The 13,710-nt window shown below is 36.9% G+C and overlaps 1 protein-coding gene across 1 annotated transcript in view; it reads left to right on the top strand.

Annotated features, from left to right (window-relative positions):
- The window catches only part of LOC124555880, a 244,877-nt gene that overhangs the window by 86,005 nt on the left and 145,162 nt on the right, over positions 1 to 13,710 (top strand). The window contains exons 12-15 of the mRNA XM_047129941.1: positions 2,794 to 2,865; positions 5,901 to 5,972; positions 8,998 to 9,069; positions 12,101 to 12,172. Coding sequence (XP_046985897.1) covers positions 2,794 to 2,865; positions 5,901 to 5,972; positions 8,998 to 9,069; positions 12,101 to 12,172 — 288 coding nt within the window. The remainder of the gene's footprint in view (positions 1 to 2,793; positions 2,866 to 5,900; positions 5,973 to 8,997; positions 9,070 to 12,100; positions 12,173 to 13,710) is intronic.

The following is a 13,710-nucleotide window of genomic DNA, read 5'->3' as shown; positions in this document are numbered from 1 at the left end:
GGTCTGTATCTTTAGGTAAAGAACCAGGCAGAAGGTGTTAAACAGTGGAGAGTATAGAAAGCTATTGTACAAAGTTGTGGTGACATTGTTACTCATAAGTATAAAACTGTTCCATAAAGAAACATTTTAATTCTTTGTGATCCCAAAGATTTTGGGAGTTATACTGCAAGAGCATTAACTGACATTTAGTTTAAATAGTTATGTTATCTGCCAGTGCTTCTGAATTTCTTTGTCATCACAAGACATGATATTTTTTAATGGGAAGAGAAGGAAGTTGTGTGAACTTGATTACATTGAATGTAAAGTATTTTAAGACGCCTGGGGGGGGGGGATAAAAAGCCACTTCATTTTATCCAGTGTTTCTTTATCTACGTCACTTTTTTATATTTAGATTGCTTCTGGTCCTTGTAGGATTACAATGGTGTATTGTAAAGTGGTACATTGTGAATATAAATTTACAAAATTAAGAAAAATCGAAAAGTAACTTAGGTTCCAGTAGTGATGACATGATTTAAAAAAGAAATGAGACTACTCTCATTCATAAATATTTGTTGTAATGTAAATCTGTGTAGCCTCTTGAAGGATGACAAGCAGAAAGGTTATGAATAGCAAGGACAAGCAGAAGGGTTCTATGTAGCAGAAAAGTTGAATTCATTCTCTCCTCCCTCTCTCGCTGCCTGCCTGTGTCAAGTGCAGTGCAGTGCAGTCCAGTCCATCAGTCACTTACTCTACACCTTCTTCCCCTTCCTGCCCCCCCCCCCCCACCGTGCGCGCGTCCTTTTGTGTGTGTGTGTGTGTGTGTGTGTGTGTGTGTGTGTGTGTGTGTGTGTGTGTCGAGGGGGGGGGGGGGGAAGGCGGCAAGTGGCCCTACTTTTATCTTTTATGCTAGTTGTAAATGTTTTGTAAGCAGACAGATTTACAACATTTATCAAGTTTGTTTTGTACCATGCCTCATAGATTATTTTTTCCAGCAGAGTGCAACATAATGAGTGTAGTAAATTGTTTGCCTACTGCCACAGATTTGACTGATGAACAATAAACTTGTTGCAGCATAGTGACAGAGTTCAGGCATGGACTAACGTGCTATGACAGATAGTACCTTAATAATGGGAGCAATCAAGTATAGTGTAATAAGAAGATACAGAACTAGTAGTCTACATTATGCCTGAAGTCGCATGGACAAACGTGAATATGTCATTTATTTAGGAATAGTCAAACAAGAGGTTTTGGAAGATTTTTCCTTTTTATTTCTGTATCGTACAAGAGCCTTCATTGTTTAAACAATTGCTTGTATCTAGTCAGTGATAAATCGGAAAATATTTCAAACAGTGACATCTGACGAGCTTTTTTAGGTGTCGCTTTGTAAAGGCCTTGGGGTTTATGGCTTTTATGCACTTTACTGGCATTGTAATGTGTCTTGGGTTTGAGCTGGAACCAGAATTTTTAACCTGATAAAATGTATTCACAATAGTTAACAAATATTTGCTGCCAGAAGTCAATTACATAGCACAGCTTATCATACCATTCAGCAGAACATACTCTTATACTGTGCCGTTACTGTTAAAGTATCTTTGAATTCCATGTATGTAAAGATTCATTGCAATTTAACAAAATGATATTCTCTTGAAGTAGGAAGTCTTGAATTGAATAACTGTGGCCTGAAAAACAACATTTGCCACTTCCAAGGGAGTTGTAATGACGAAGAACTTAGTACAAAATTACATGGCTATTTGTGTTGCCCATTAATACTGACATTTTGAGTGCTTACGTGTTTAATGCATCATTTGAATACTTTTCTTTTCAGAACTGCAGTATTAGTATTTATGACTGAGGCAGGGACTAGTACATCTCACATTTAGAAATTCTTCCTTTGCATCTGCTATGTAAAATTGGTTGCTAGGTCCAATAGCCTTGTGCTGTTAGAATCAATCATGTGAAGATCACTGGGGCAATGGTGCAGTTTAGGTGTCTTTTTCTTCAGGTATAAGTTGTTACTGACAGTCAATGTTTGAACTCACATACATGTAATGTATTTAATATTGCAATATGAACATCATTAAAATTTTAAATTGCAATTCATTTTGCCACTTTTGTGGAGAGACATCTGATCACAAAGAAGAAATTATTATAAAATATGTAGTTATGTGGAAGCCAAATTTATAAAGAGCTTCACAGATTCATGAAAGAAACACCGGAAGTAAGATTTATAGCTCTGAGAGTGTAACAGAAGTTTATCTCTTGTCACAACAAGGTGGAGACGCTGGTTCTCGATATAGAGCGTGTGTGCATTGTGCACAGTTCAGAGTGGAGATTTGGGAGCGAGAGGTAGATAAGGGAATCTTGTTCAGGGTTAGTTATGATAGAGTAAGAAAGTATAGCAGAAGGGGTTATGTTTTGGTGGGTGAGGGGTGAAGTTATGATGAGGGCAGTAAGGTTTAATGAGATGGTGATGGGCATAGAGGTAGGTGAATGAGAGGATTGGTTATCATGCAGCAATGAAGTTTGAACCTAAAGTAATGTGTTCATGATGCAAGCAAGAAAGTGTATCGAAAACTGGTGGTACTGTGCCAATTATGGGAATGAAGTTTTTCATGTAAAAATTGTTACTATTTCATTGTTCTATTACTCTTCAAAAGTTGGTGGAAATGTTTAATTAAAAATAATTGTGGACACAACTCTCTCATTCAACATGTTTATGAAGTATATGTAACCGAAGTGAGCGGTAGTTGAAAATTAAACTTTGTTAGCATGTTGAAATTCGATACATAAATAATCCTGTTATCAAAATTTCAGATGTGCCAAGATATGGAAAGTCATACTTTGAGGGAGATTTCCAAAGACGACTGTCGAAGGAAGGCTCTGTTGGTGAGTAAATTTGTTTAGTTCAATCACTGAATTAAGCATTTTGTAATCACTCATGGTATTTTCACTTTGAATAATTGGAATCATGGTAGATGTAACATTGAATCGGTCTTGAAATGTTGTTTCATTGGTTTAAGGACATAGTTTGTGGCAGGTATAAGAAACTATTCTTGATTATGAGGAGAGGGTTCACTTGCAGAAAGAACTCTGTTATGGGTTGATGTTTCCATCCGTGCAGGTCTGTATCTTTAGGTAAAGAACCAGGCAGAAGGTGTTAAACAGTGGAGAGTATAGAAAGCTATTGTACAAAGTTGTGGTGACATTCTTACTCATAAGTATAAAACTGTTCCATAAAGAAACATTTTAATTCTTTGTGATCCCAAAGATTTTGGGAGTTATACTGCAAGAGCATTAACTGACATTTAGTTTAAATAGTTATGTTATCTGCCAGTGCTTCTGAATTTCTTTGTCATCACAAGACATGATATTTTTTAATGGGAAGAGAAGGAAGTTGTGTGAACTTGAATACATTGAATGTAAAGTATTTTAAGACGCCTGGGGGGGGGGGATAAAAAGCCACTTCATTTTATCCAGTGTTTCTTTATCTACGTCACTTTTTTATATTTAGATTGCTTCTGGTCCTTGTAGGATTACAATGGTGTATTGTAAAGTGGTACATTGTGAATATAAATTTACAAAATTAAGAAAAATCGAAAAGTAACTTAGGTTCCAGTAGTGATGACATGATTTAAAAAAGAAATGAGACTACTCTCATTCATAAATATTTGTTGTAATGTAAATCTGTGTAGCCTCTTGAAGGATGACAAGCAGAAAGGTTATGAATAGCAAGGACAAGCAGAAGGGTTCTATGTAGCAGAAAAGTTGAATTCATTCTCTCCTCCCTCTCTCGCTGCCTGCCTGTGTCAAGTGCAGTGCAGTGCAGTCCAGTCCATCAGTCACTTACTCTACACCTTCTTCCCCTTCCTGCCCCCCCCCCCCCCCCCCCCCCCCCCCCCGTGCGCGCGTCCTTTTGTGTGTGTGTGTGTATGTGTGTGTGTGTGTGTGTGTGTGTGTGTGTGTGTCGGGGGGGGGGGGGGAGGCGGCAAGTGGCCCTACTTTTATCTTTTATGCTAGTTGTAAATGTTTTGTAAGCAGACAGATTTACAACATTTATCAAGTTTGTTTTGTACCATGCCTCATAGATTATTTTTTCCAGCAGAGTGCAACATAATGAGTGTAGTAAATTGTTTGCCTACTGCCACAGATTTGACTGATGAACAATAAACTTGTTGCAGCATAGTGACAGAGTTCAGGCATGGACTAACGTGCTATGACAGATAGTACCTTAATAATGGGAGCAATCAAGTATAGTGTAATAAGAAGATACAGAACTAGTAGTCTACATTATGCCTGAAGTCGCATGGACAAACGTGAATATGTCATTTATTTAGGAATAGTCAAACAAGAGGTTTTGGAAGATTTTTCCTTTTTATTTCTGTATCGTACAAGAGCCTTCATTGTTTAAACAATTGCTTGTATCTGGTCAGTGATAAATCGGAAAATATTTCAAACAGTGACATCTGACGAGCTTTTTTAGGTGTCGCTTTGTAAAGGCCTTGGGGTTTATGGCTTTTATGCACTTTACTGGCATTGTAATGTGTCTTGGGTTTGAGCTGGAACCAGAATTTTTAACCTGATAAAATGTATTCACAATAGTTAACAAATATTTGCTGCCAGAAGTCAATTACATAGCACAGCTTATCATACCATTCAGCAGAACATACTCTTATACTGTGACGTTACTGTTAAAGTATCTTTGAATTCCATGTATGTAAAGATTCATTGCAATTTAACAAAATGATATTCTCTTGAAGTAGGAAGTTTTGAATTGAATAACTGTGGCCTGAAAAACAACATTTGCCACTTCCAAGGGAGTTGTAATGACGAAGAACTTAGTACAAAATTACATGGCTATTTGTGTTGCCCATTAATACTGACATTTTGAGTGCTTACGTGTTTAATGCATCATTTGAATACTTTTCTTTTCAGAACTGCAGTATTAGTATTTATGACTGAGGCAGGCACTAGTACATCTCACATTTAGAAATTCTTCCTTTGCATCTGCTATGTAAAATTGGTTGCTAGGTCCAATAGCCTTGTGCTGTTAGAATCAATCATGTGAAGATCACTGGGGCAATGGTGCAGTTTAGGTGTCTTTTTCTTCAGGTATAAGTTGTTACTGACAGTCAATGTTTGAACTCACATACATGTAATGTATTTAATATTGCAATATGAACATCATTAAAATTTTAAATTGCAATTCATTTTGCCACTTTTGTGGAGAGACATCTGATCACAAAGAAGAAATTATTATAAAATATGTAGTTATGTGGAAGCCAAATTTATAAAGAGCTTCACAGATTCATGAAAGAAACACCGGAAGTAAGATTTATAGCTCTGAGAGTGTAACAGAAGTTTATCTCTTGTCACAACAAGGTGGAGACGCTGGTTCTCGATATAGAGCGTGTGTGCATTGTGCACAGTTCAGAGTGGAGATTTGGGAGCGAGAGGTAGATAAGGGAATCTTGTTCAGGGTTAGTTATGATAGAGTAAGAAAGTATAGCAGAAGGGGTTATGTTTTGGTGGGTGAGGGGTGAAGTTATGATGAGGGCAGTAAGGTTTAATGAGATGGTGATGGGCATAGAGGTAGGTGAATGAGAGGATTGGTTATCATGCAGCAATGAAGTTTGAACCTAAAGTAATGTGTTCATGATGCAAGCAAGAAAGTGTATCGAAAACTGGTGGTACTGTGCCAATTATGGGAATGAAGTTTTTCATGTAAAAATTGTTACTATTTCATTGTGCTATTACTCTTCAAAAGTTGGTGGAAATGTTTAATTAAAAATAATTGTGGACACAACTCTCTCATTCAACATGTTTATGAAATATATGTAACTGAAGTGAGCGGTAGTTGAAAATTAAACTTTGTTAGCATGTTGAAATTCGATACATAAATAATCCTGTTATCAAAATTTCAGATGTGCCAAGATATGGAAAGTCATACTTTGAGGGAGATTTCCAAAGACGACTGTCGAAGGAAGGCTCTGTTGGTGAGTAAATTTGTTTAGTTCAATCACTGAATTAAGCATTTTGTAATCACTCATGGTATTTTCACTTTGAATAATTGGAATCATGGTAGATGTAACATTGAATCGGTCTTGAAATGTTGTTTCATTGGTTTAAGGACATAGTTTGTGGCAGGTATAAGAAACTATTCTTGATTATGAGGAGAGGGTTCACTTGCAGAAAGAACTCTGTTATGGGTTGATGTTTCCATCCGTGCAGGTCTGTATCTTTAGGTAAAGAACCAGGCAGAAGGTGTTAAACAGTGGAGAGTATAGAAAGCTATTGTACAAAGTTGTGGTGACATTCTTACTCATAAGTATAAAACTGTTCCATAAAGAAACATTTTAATTCTTTGTGATCCCAAAGATTTTGGGAGTTATACTGCAAGAGCATTAACTGACATTTAGTTTAAATAGTTATGTTATCTGCCAGTGCTTCTGAATTTCTTTGTCATCACAAGACATGATATTTTTTAATGGGAAGAGAAGGAAGTTGTGTGAACTTGAATACATTGAATGTAAAGTATTTTAAGACGCCTGGGGGGGGGGATAAAAAGCCACTTCATTTTATCTAGTGTTTCTTTATCTACGTCACTTTTTTATATTTAGATTGCTTCTGGTCCTTGTAGGATTACAATGGTGTATTGTAAAGTGGTACATTGTGAATATAAATTTACAAAATTAAGAAAAATCAAAAAGTAACTTAGGTTCCAGTAGTGATGACATGATTTAAAAAAGAAATGAGACTACTCTCATTCATAAATATTTGTTGTAATGTAAATCTGTGTAGCCTCTTGAAGGATGACAAGCAGAAAGGTTATGAATAGCAAGGACAAGCAGAAGGGTTCTATGTAGCAGAAAAGTTGAATTCATTCTCTCCTCCCTCTCTCGCTGCCTGCCTGTGTCAAGTGCAGTGCAGTGCAGTCCAGTCCATCAGTCACTTACTCTACACCTTCTTCCCCTTCCTGCCCCCCCCCCCCCCCACCGTGCGCGCGTCCTTTTGTGTGTGTGTGTGTGTGTGTGTGTGTGTGTGTGTGTGTGTGTGTGTGTGTGTCGGGGGGGGGGGGGGAGGCGGCAAGTGGCCCTACTTTTATCTTTTATGCTAGTTGTAAATGTTTTGTAAGCAGACAGATTTACAACATTTATCAAGTTTGTTTTGTACCATGCCTCATAGATTATTTTTTCCAGCAGAGTGCAACATAATGAGTGTAGTAAATTGTTTGCCTACTGCCACAGATTTGACTGATGAACAATAAACTTGTTGCAGCATAGTGACAGAGTTCAGGCATGGACTAACGTGCTATGACAGATAGTACCTTAATAATGGGAGCAATCAAGTATAGTGTAATAAGAAGATACAGAACTAGTAGTCTACATTATGCCTGAAGTCGCATGGACAAACGTGAATATGTCATTTATTTAGGAATATTCAAACAAGAGGTTTTGGAAGATTTTTCCTTTTTATTTCTGTATCGTACAAGAGCCTTCATTGTTTAAACAATTGCTTGTATCTGGTCAGTGATAAATCGGAAAATATTTCAAACAGTGACATCTGACGAGCTTTTTTAGGTGTCGCTTTGTAAAGGCCTTGGGGTTTATGGCTTTTATGCACTTTACTGGCATTGTAATGTGTCTTGGGTTTGAGCTGGAACCAGAATTTTTAACCTGATAAAATGTATTCACAATAGTTAACAAATATTTGCTGCCAGAAGTCAATTACATAGCACAGCTTATCATACCATTCAGCAGAACATACTCTTATACTGTGACGTTACTGTTAAAGTATCTTTGAATTCCATGTATGTAAAGATTCATAGCAATTTAACAAAATGATATTCTCTTGAAGTAAGAAGTTTTGAATTGAATAACTGTGGCCTGAAAAACAACATTTGCCACTTCCAAGGGAGTTGTAATGACGAAGAACTTAGTACAAAATTACATGGCTATTTGTGTTGCCCATTAATACTGACATTTTGAGTGCTTACGTGTTTAATGCATCATTTGAATACTTTTCTTTTCAGAACTGCAGTATTAGTATTTATGACTGAGGCAGGGACTAGTACATCTCACATTTAGAAATTCTTCCTTTGCATCTGCTATGTAAAATTGGTTGCTAGGTCCAATAGCCTTGTGCTGTTAGAATCAATCATGTGAAGATCACTGGGGCAATGGTGCAGTTTAGGTGTCTTTTTCTTCAGGTATAAGTTGTTACTGACAGTCAAAGTTTGAACTCACATACATGTAATGTATTTAATATTGCAATATGAACATCATTAAAATTTTAAATTGCAATTCATTTTGCCACTTTTGTGGAGAGACATCTGATCACAAAGAAGAAATTACTATAAAATATGTAGTTATGTGGAAGCCAAATTTATAAAGAGCTTCACAGATTCATGAAAGAAACACCGGAAGTAAGATTTATAGCTCTGAGAGTGTAACAGAAGTTTATCTCTTGTCACAACAAGGTGGAGACGCTGGTTCTCGATATAGAGCGTGTGTGCATTGTGCACAGTTCAGAGTGGAGATTTGGGAGCGAGAGGTAGATAAGGGAATCTTGTTCAGGGTTAGTTATGATAGAGTAAGAAAGTATAGCAGAAGGGGTTATGTTTTGGTGGGTGAGGGGTGAAGTTATGATGAGGGCAGTAAGGTTTAATGAGATGGTGATGGGCATAGAGGTAGGTGAATGAGAGGATTGGTTATCATACAGCAATGAAGTTTGAACCTAAAGTAATGTGTTCATGATGCAAGCAAGAAAGTGTATCGAAAACTGGTGGTACTGTGCCAATTATGGGAATGAAGTTTTTCATGTAAAAATTGTTACTATTTCATTGTGCTATTACTCTTCAAAAGTTGGTGGAAATGTTTAATTAAAAATAATTGTGGACACAACTCTCTCATTCAACATGTTTATGAAATATATGTAACTGAAGTGAGCGGTAGTTGAAAATTAAACTTTGTTAGCATGTTGAAATTCGATACATAAATAATCCTGTTATCAAAATTTCAGATGTGCCAAGATATGGAAAGTCATACTTTGAGGGAGATTTCCAAAGACGACTGTCGAAGGAAGGCTCTGTTGGTGAGTAAATTTGTTTAGTTCAATCACTGAATTAAGCATTTTGTAATCACTCATGGTATTTTCACTTTGAATAATTGGAATCATGGTAGATGTAACATTGAATCGGTCTTGAAATGTTGTTTCATTGGTTTAAGGACATAGTTTGTGGCAGGTATAAGAAACTATTCTTGATTATGAGGAGAGGGTTCACTTGCAGAAAGAACTCTGTTATGGGTTGATGTTTCCATCCGTGCAGGTCTGTATCTTTAGGTAAAGAACCAGGCAGAAGGTGTTAAACAGTGGAGAGTATAGAAAGCTATTGTACAAAGTTGTGGTGACATTCTTACTCATAAGTATAAAACTGTTCCATAAAGAAACATTTTAATTCTTTGTGATCCCAAAGATTTTGGGAGTTATACTGCAAGAGCATTAACTGACATTTAGTTTAAATAGTTATGTTATCTGCCAGTGCTTCTGAATTTCTTTGTCATCACAAGACATGATATTTTTTAATGGGAAGAGAAGGAAGTTGTGTGAACTTGAATACATTGAATGTAAAGTATTTTAAGACGCCTGGGGGGGGGATAAAAAGCCACTTCATTTTATCCAGTGTTTCTTTATCTACGTCACTTTTTTATATTTAGATTGCTTCTGGTCCTTGTAGGATTACAATGGTGTATTGTAAAGTGGTACATTGTGAATACAAATTTACAAAATTAAGAAAAATCGAAAAGTAACTTAGGTTCCAGTAGTGATGACATGATTTAAAAAAGAAATGAGACTACTCTCATTCATAAATATTTGTTGTAATGTGAATCTGTGTAGCCTCTTGAAGGATGACAAGCAGAAAGGTTATGAATAGCAAGGACAAGCAGAAGGGTTCTATGTAGCAGAAAAGTTGAATTCATTCTCTCCTCCCTCTCTCGCTGCCTGCCTGTGTCAAGTGCAGTGCAGTGCAGTCCAGTCCATCAGTCACTTACTCTACACCTTCTTCCCCTTCCTGCCCCCCCCCCCCCCCCACCGTGCGCGCGTCCTTTTGTGTGTGTGTGTGTGTGTGTGTGTGTGTGTGTGTGTGTGTGTGTGTGTGTGTGTCGAGGGGGGGGGGGGGGGAAGGCGGCAAGTGGCCCTACTTTTATCTTTTATGCTAGTTGTAAATGTTTTGTAAGCAGACAGATTTACAACATTTATCAAGTTTGTTTTGTACCATGCCTCATAGATTATTTTTTCCAGCAGAGTGCAACATAATGAGTGTAGTAAATTGTTTGCCTACTGCCACAGATTTGACTGATGAACAATAAACTTGTTGCAGCATAGTGACAGAGTTCAGGCATGGACTAACGTGCTATGACAGATAGTACCTTAATAATGGGAGCAATCAAGTATAGTGTAATAAGAAGATACAGAACTAGTAGTCTACATTATGCCTGAAGTCGCATGGACAAACGTGAATATGTCATTTATTTAGGAATAGTCAAACAAGAGGTTTTGGAAGATTTTTCCTTTTTATTTCTGTATCGTACAAGAGCCTTCATTGTTTAAACAATTGCTTGTATCTGGTCAGTGATAAATCGGAAAATATTTCAAACAGTGACATCTGACGAGCTTTTTTAGGTGTCGCTTTGTAAAGGCCTTGGGGTTTATGGCTTTTATGCACTTTACTGGCATTGTAATGTGTCTTGGGTTTGAGCTGGAACCAGAATTTTTAACCTGATAAAATGTATTCACAATAGTTAACAAATATTTGCTGCCAGAAGTCAATTACATAGCCCAGCTTATCATACCATTCAGCAGAACATACTCTTATACTGTGACGTTACTGTTAAAGTGTCTTTGAATTCCATGTATGTAAAGATTCATTGCAATTTAACAAAATGATATTCTCTTGAAGTAGGAAGTTTTGAATTGAATAACTGTGGCCTGAAAAACAACATTTGCCACTTCCAAGGGAGTTGTAATGACGAAGAACTTAGTACAAAATTACATGGCTATTTGTGTTGCCCATTAATACTGACATTTTGAGTGCTTACGTGTTTAATGCATCATTTGAATACTTTTCTTTTCAGAACTGCAGTATTAGTATTTATGACTGAGGCAGGGACTAGTACATCTCACATTTAGAAATTCTTCCTTTGCATCTGCTATGTAAAATTGGTTGCTAGGTCCAATAGCCTTGTGCTGTTAGAATCAATCATGTGAAGATCACTGGGGCAATGGTGCAGTTTAGGTGTCTTTTTCTTCAGGTATAAGTTGTTACTGACAGTCAATGTTTGAACTCACATACATGTAATGTATTTAATATTGCAATATGAACATCATTAAAATTTTAAATTGCAATTCATTTTGCCACTTTTGTGGAGAGACATCTGATCACAAAGAAGAAATTATTATAAAATATGTAGTTATGTGGAAGCCAAATTTATAAAGAGCTTCACAGATTCATGAAAGAAACACCGGAAGTAAGATTTATAGCTCTGAGAGTGTAACAGAAGTTTATCTCTTGTCACAACAAGGTGGAGACGCTGGTTCTCGATATAGAGCGTGTGTGCATTGTGCACAGTTCAGAGTGGAGATTTGGGAGTGAGAGGTAGATAAGGGAATCTTGTTCAGGGTTAGTTATGATAGAGTAAGAAAGTATAGCAGAAGGGGTTATGTTTTGGTGGGTGAGGGGTGAAGTTATGATGAGGGCAGTAAGGTTTAATGAGATGGTGATGGGCATAGAGGTAGGTGAATGAGAGGATTGGTTAGCATGCAGCAATGAAGTTTGAACCTAAAGTAATGTGTTCATGATGCAAGCAAGAAAGTGTATCGAAAACTGGTGGTACTGTGCCAATTATGGGAATGAAGTTTTTCATGTAAAAATTGTTACTATTTCATTGTGCTATTACTCTTCAAAAGTTGGTGGAAATGTTTAATTAAAAATAATTGTGGACACAACTCTCTCATTCAACATGTTTATGAAGTATATGTAACTGAAGTGAGCGGTAGTTGAAAATTAAACTTTGTTAGCATGTTGAAATTCGATACATAAATAATCCTGTTATCAAAATTTCAGATGTGCCAAGATATGGAAAGTCATACTTTGAGGGAGATTTCCAAAGACGACTGTCGAAGGAAGGCTCTGTTGGTGAGTAAATTTGTTTAGTTCAGTCACTGAATTAAGCATTTTGTAATCACTCATGGTATTTTCACTTTGAATAATTGGAATCATGGTAGATGTAACATTGAATCGGTCTTGAAATGTTGTTTCATTGGTTTAAGGACATAGTTTGTGGCAGGTATAAGAAACTATTCTTGATTATGAGGAGAGGGTTCACTTGCAGAAAGAACTCTGTTATGGGTTGATGTTTCCATCCGTGCAGGTCTGTATCTTTAGGTAAAGAACCAGGCAGAAGGTGTTAAACAGTGGAGAGTATAGAAAGCTATTGTACAAAGTTGTGGTGACATTGTTACTCATAAGTATAAAACTGTTCCATAAAGAAACATTTTAATTCTTTGTGATCCCAAAGATTTTGGGAGTTATACTGCAAGAGCATTAACTGACATTTAGTTTAAATAGTTATGTTATCTGCCAGTACTTCTGAATTTCTTTGTCATCACAAGACATGATATTTTTTAATGGGAAGAGAAGGAAGTTGTGTGAACTTGAATACATTGAATGTAAAGTATTTTAAGACGCCTGGGGGGGGGATAAAAAGCCACTTCATTTTATCCAGTGTTTCTTTATCTACGTCACTTTTTTATATTTAGATTGCTTCTGGTCCTTGTAGGATTACAATGGTGTATTGTAAAGTGGTACATTGTGAATATAAATTTACAAAATTAAGAAAAATCGAAAAGTAACTTAGGTTCCAGTAGTGATGACATGATTTAAAAAAGAAATGAGACTACTCTCATTCATAAATATTTGTTGTAATGTAAATCTGTGTAGCCTCTTGAAGGATGACAAGCAGAAAGGTTATGAATAGCAAGGACAAGCAGAAGGGTTCTATGTAGCAGAAAAGTTGAATTCATTCTCTCCTCCCTCTCTCGCTGCCTGCCTGTGTCAAGTGCAGTGCAGTGCAGTCCAGTCCATCAGTCACTTACTCTACACCTTCTTCCCCTTCCTGCCCCCCCCCCCCCCCCACCGTGCGCGCGTCCTTTTGTGTGTGTGTGTGTGTGTGTGTGTGTGTGTGTGTGTGTGTGTGTGTGTGTGTGTCGGGGGGGGGGGGGCGGGGGGGGAAGGCGGCAAGTGGCCCTACTTTTATCTTTTATGCTAGTTGTAAATGTTTTGTAAGCAGACAGATTTACAACATTTATCAAGTTTGTTTTGTACCATGCCTCATAGATTATTTTTTCCAGCAGAGTGCAACATAATGAGTGTAGTAAATTGTTTGCCTACTGCCACAGATTTGACTGATGAACAATAAACTTGTTGCAGCATAGTGACAGAGTTCAGGCATGGACTAACGTGCTATGACAGATAGTACCTTAATAATGGGAGCAATCAAGTATAGTGTAATAAGAAGATACAGAACTAGTAGTCTACATTATGCCTGAAGTCGCATGGACAAACGTGAATATGTCATTTATTTAGGAATAGTCAAACAAGAGGTTTTGGAAGATTTTTCCTTTTTATTTCTGTATCGTACAAGAGCCTTCATTGTTTAAACAATTGCTTGTATC

Source organism: Schistocerca americana, chromosome X (assembly GCF_021461395.2).
Source record: "Schistocerca americana isolate TAMUIC-IGC-003095 chromosome X, iqSchAmer2.1, whole genome shotgun sequence".
NCBI lineage: Eukaryota > Metazoa > Arthropoda > Insecta > Orthoptera > Acrididae > Schistocerca > Schistocerca americana.
This window is presented reverse-complemented; position numbering and strand designations above follow the sequence as displayed.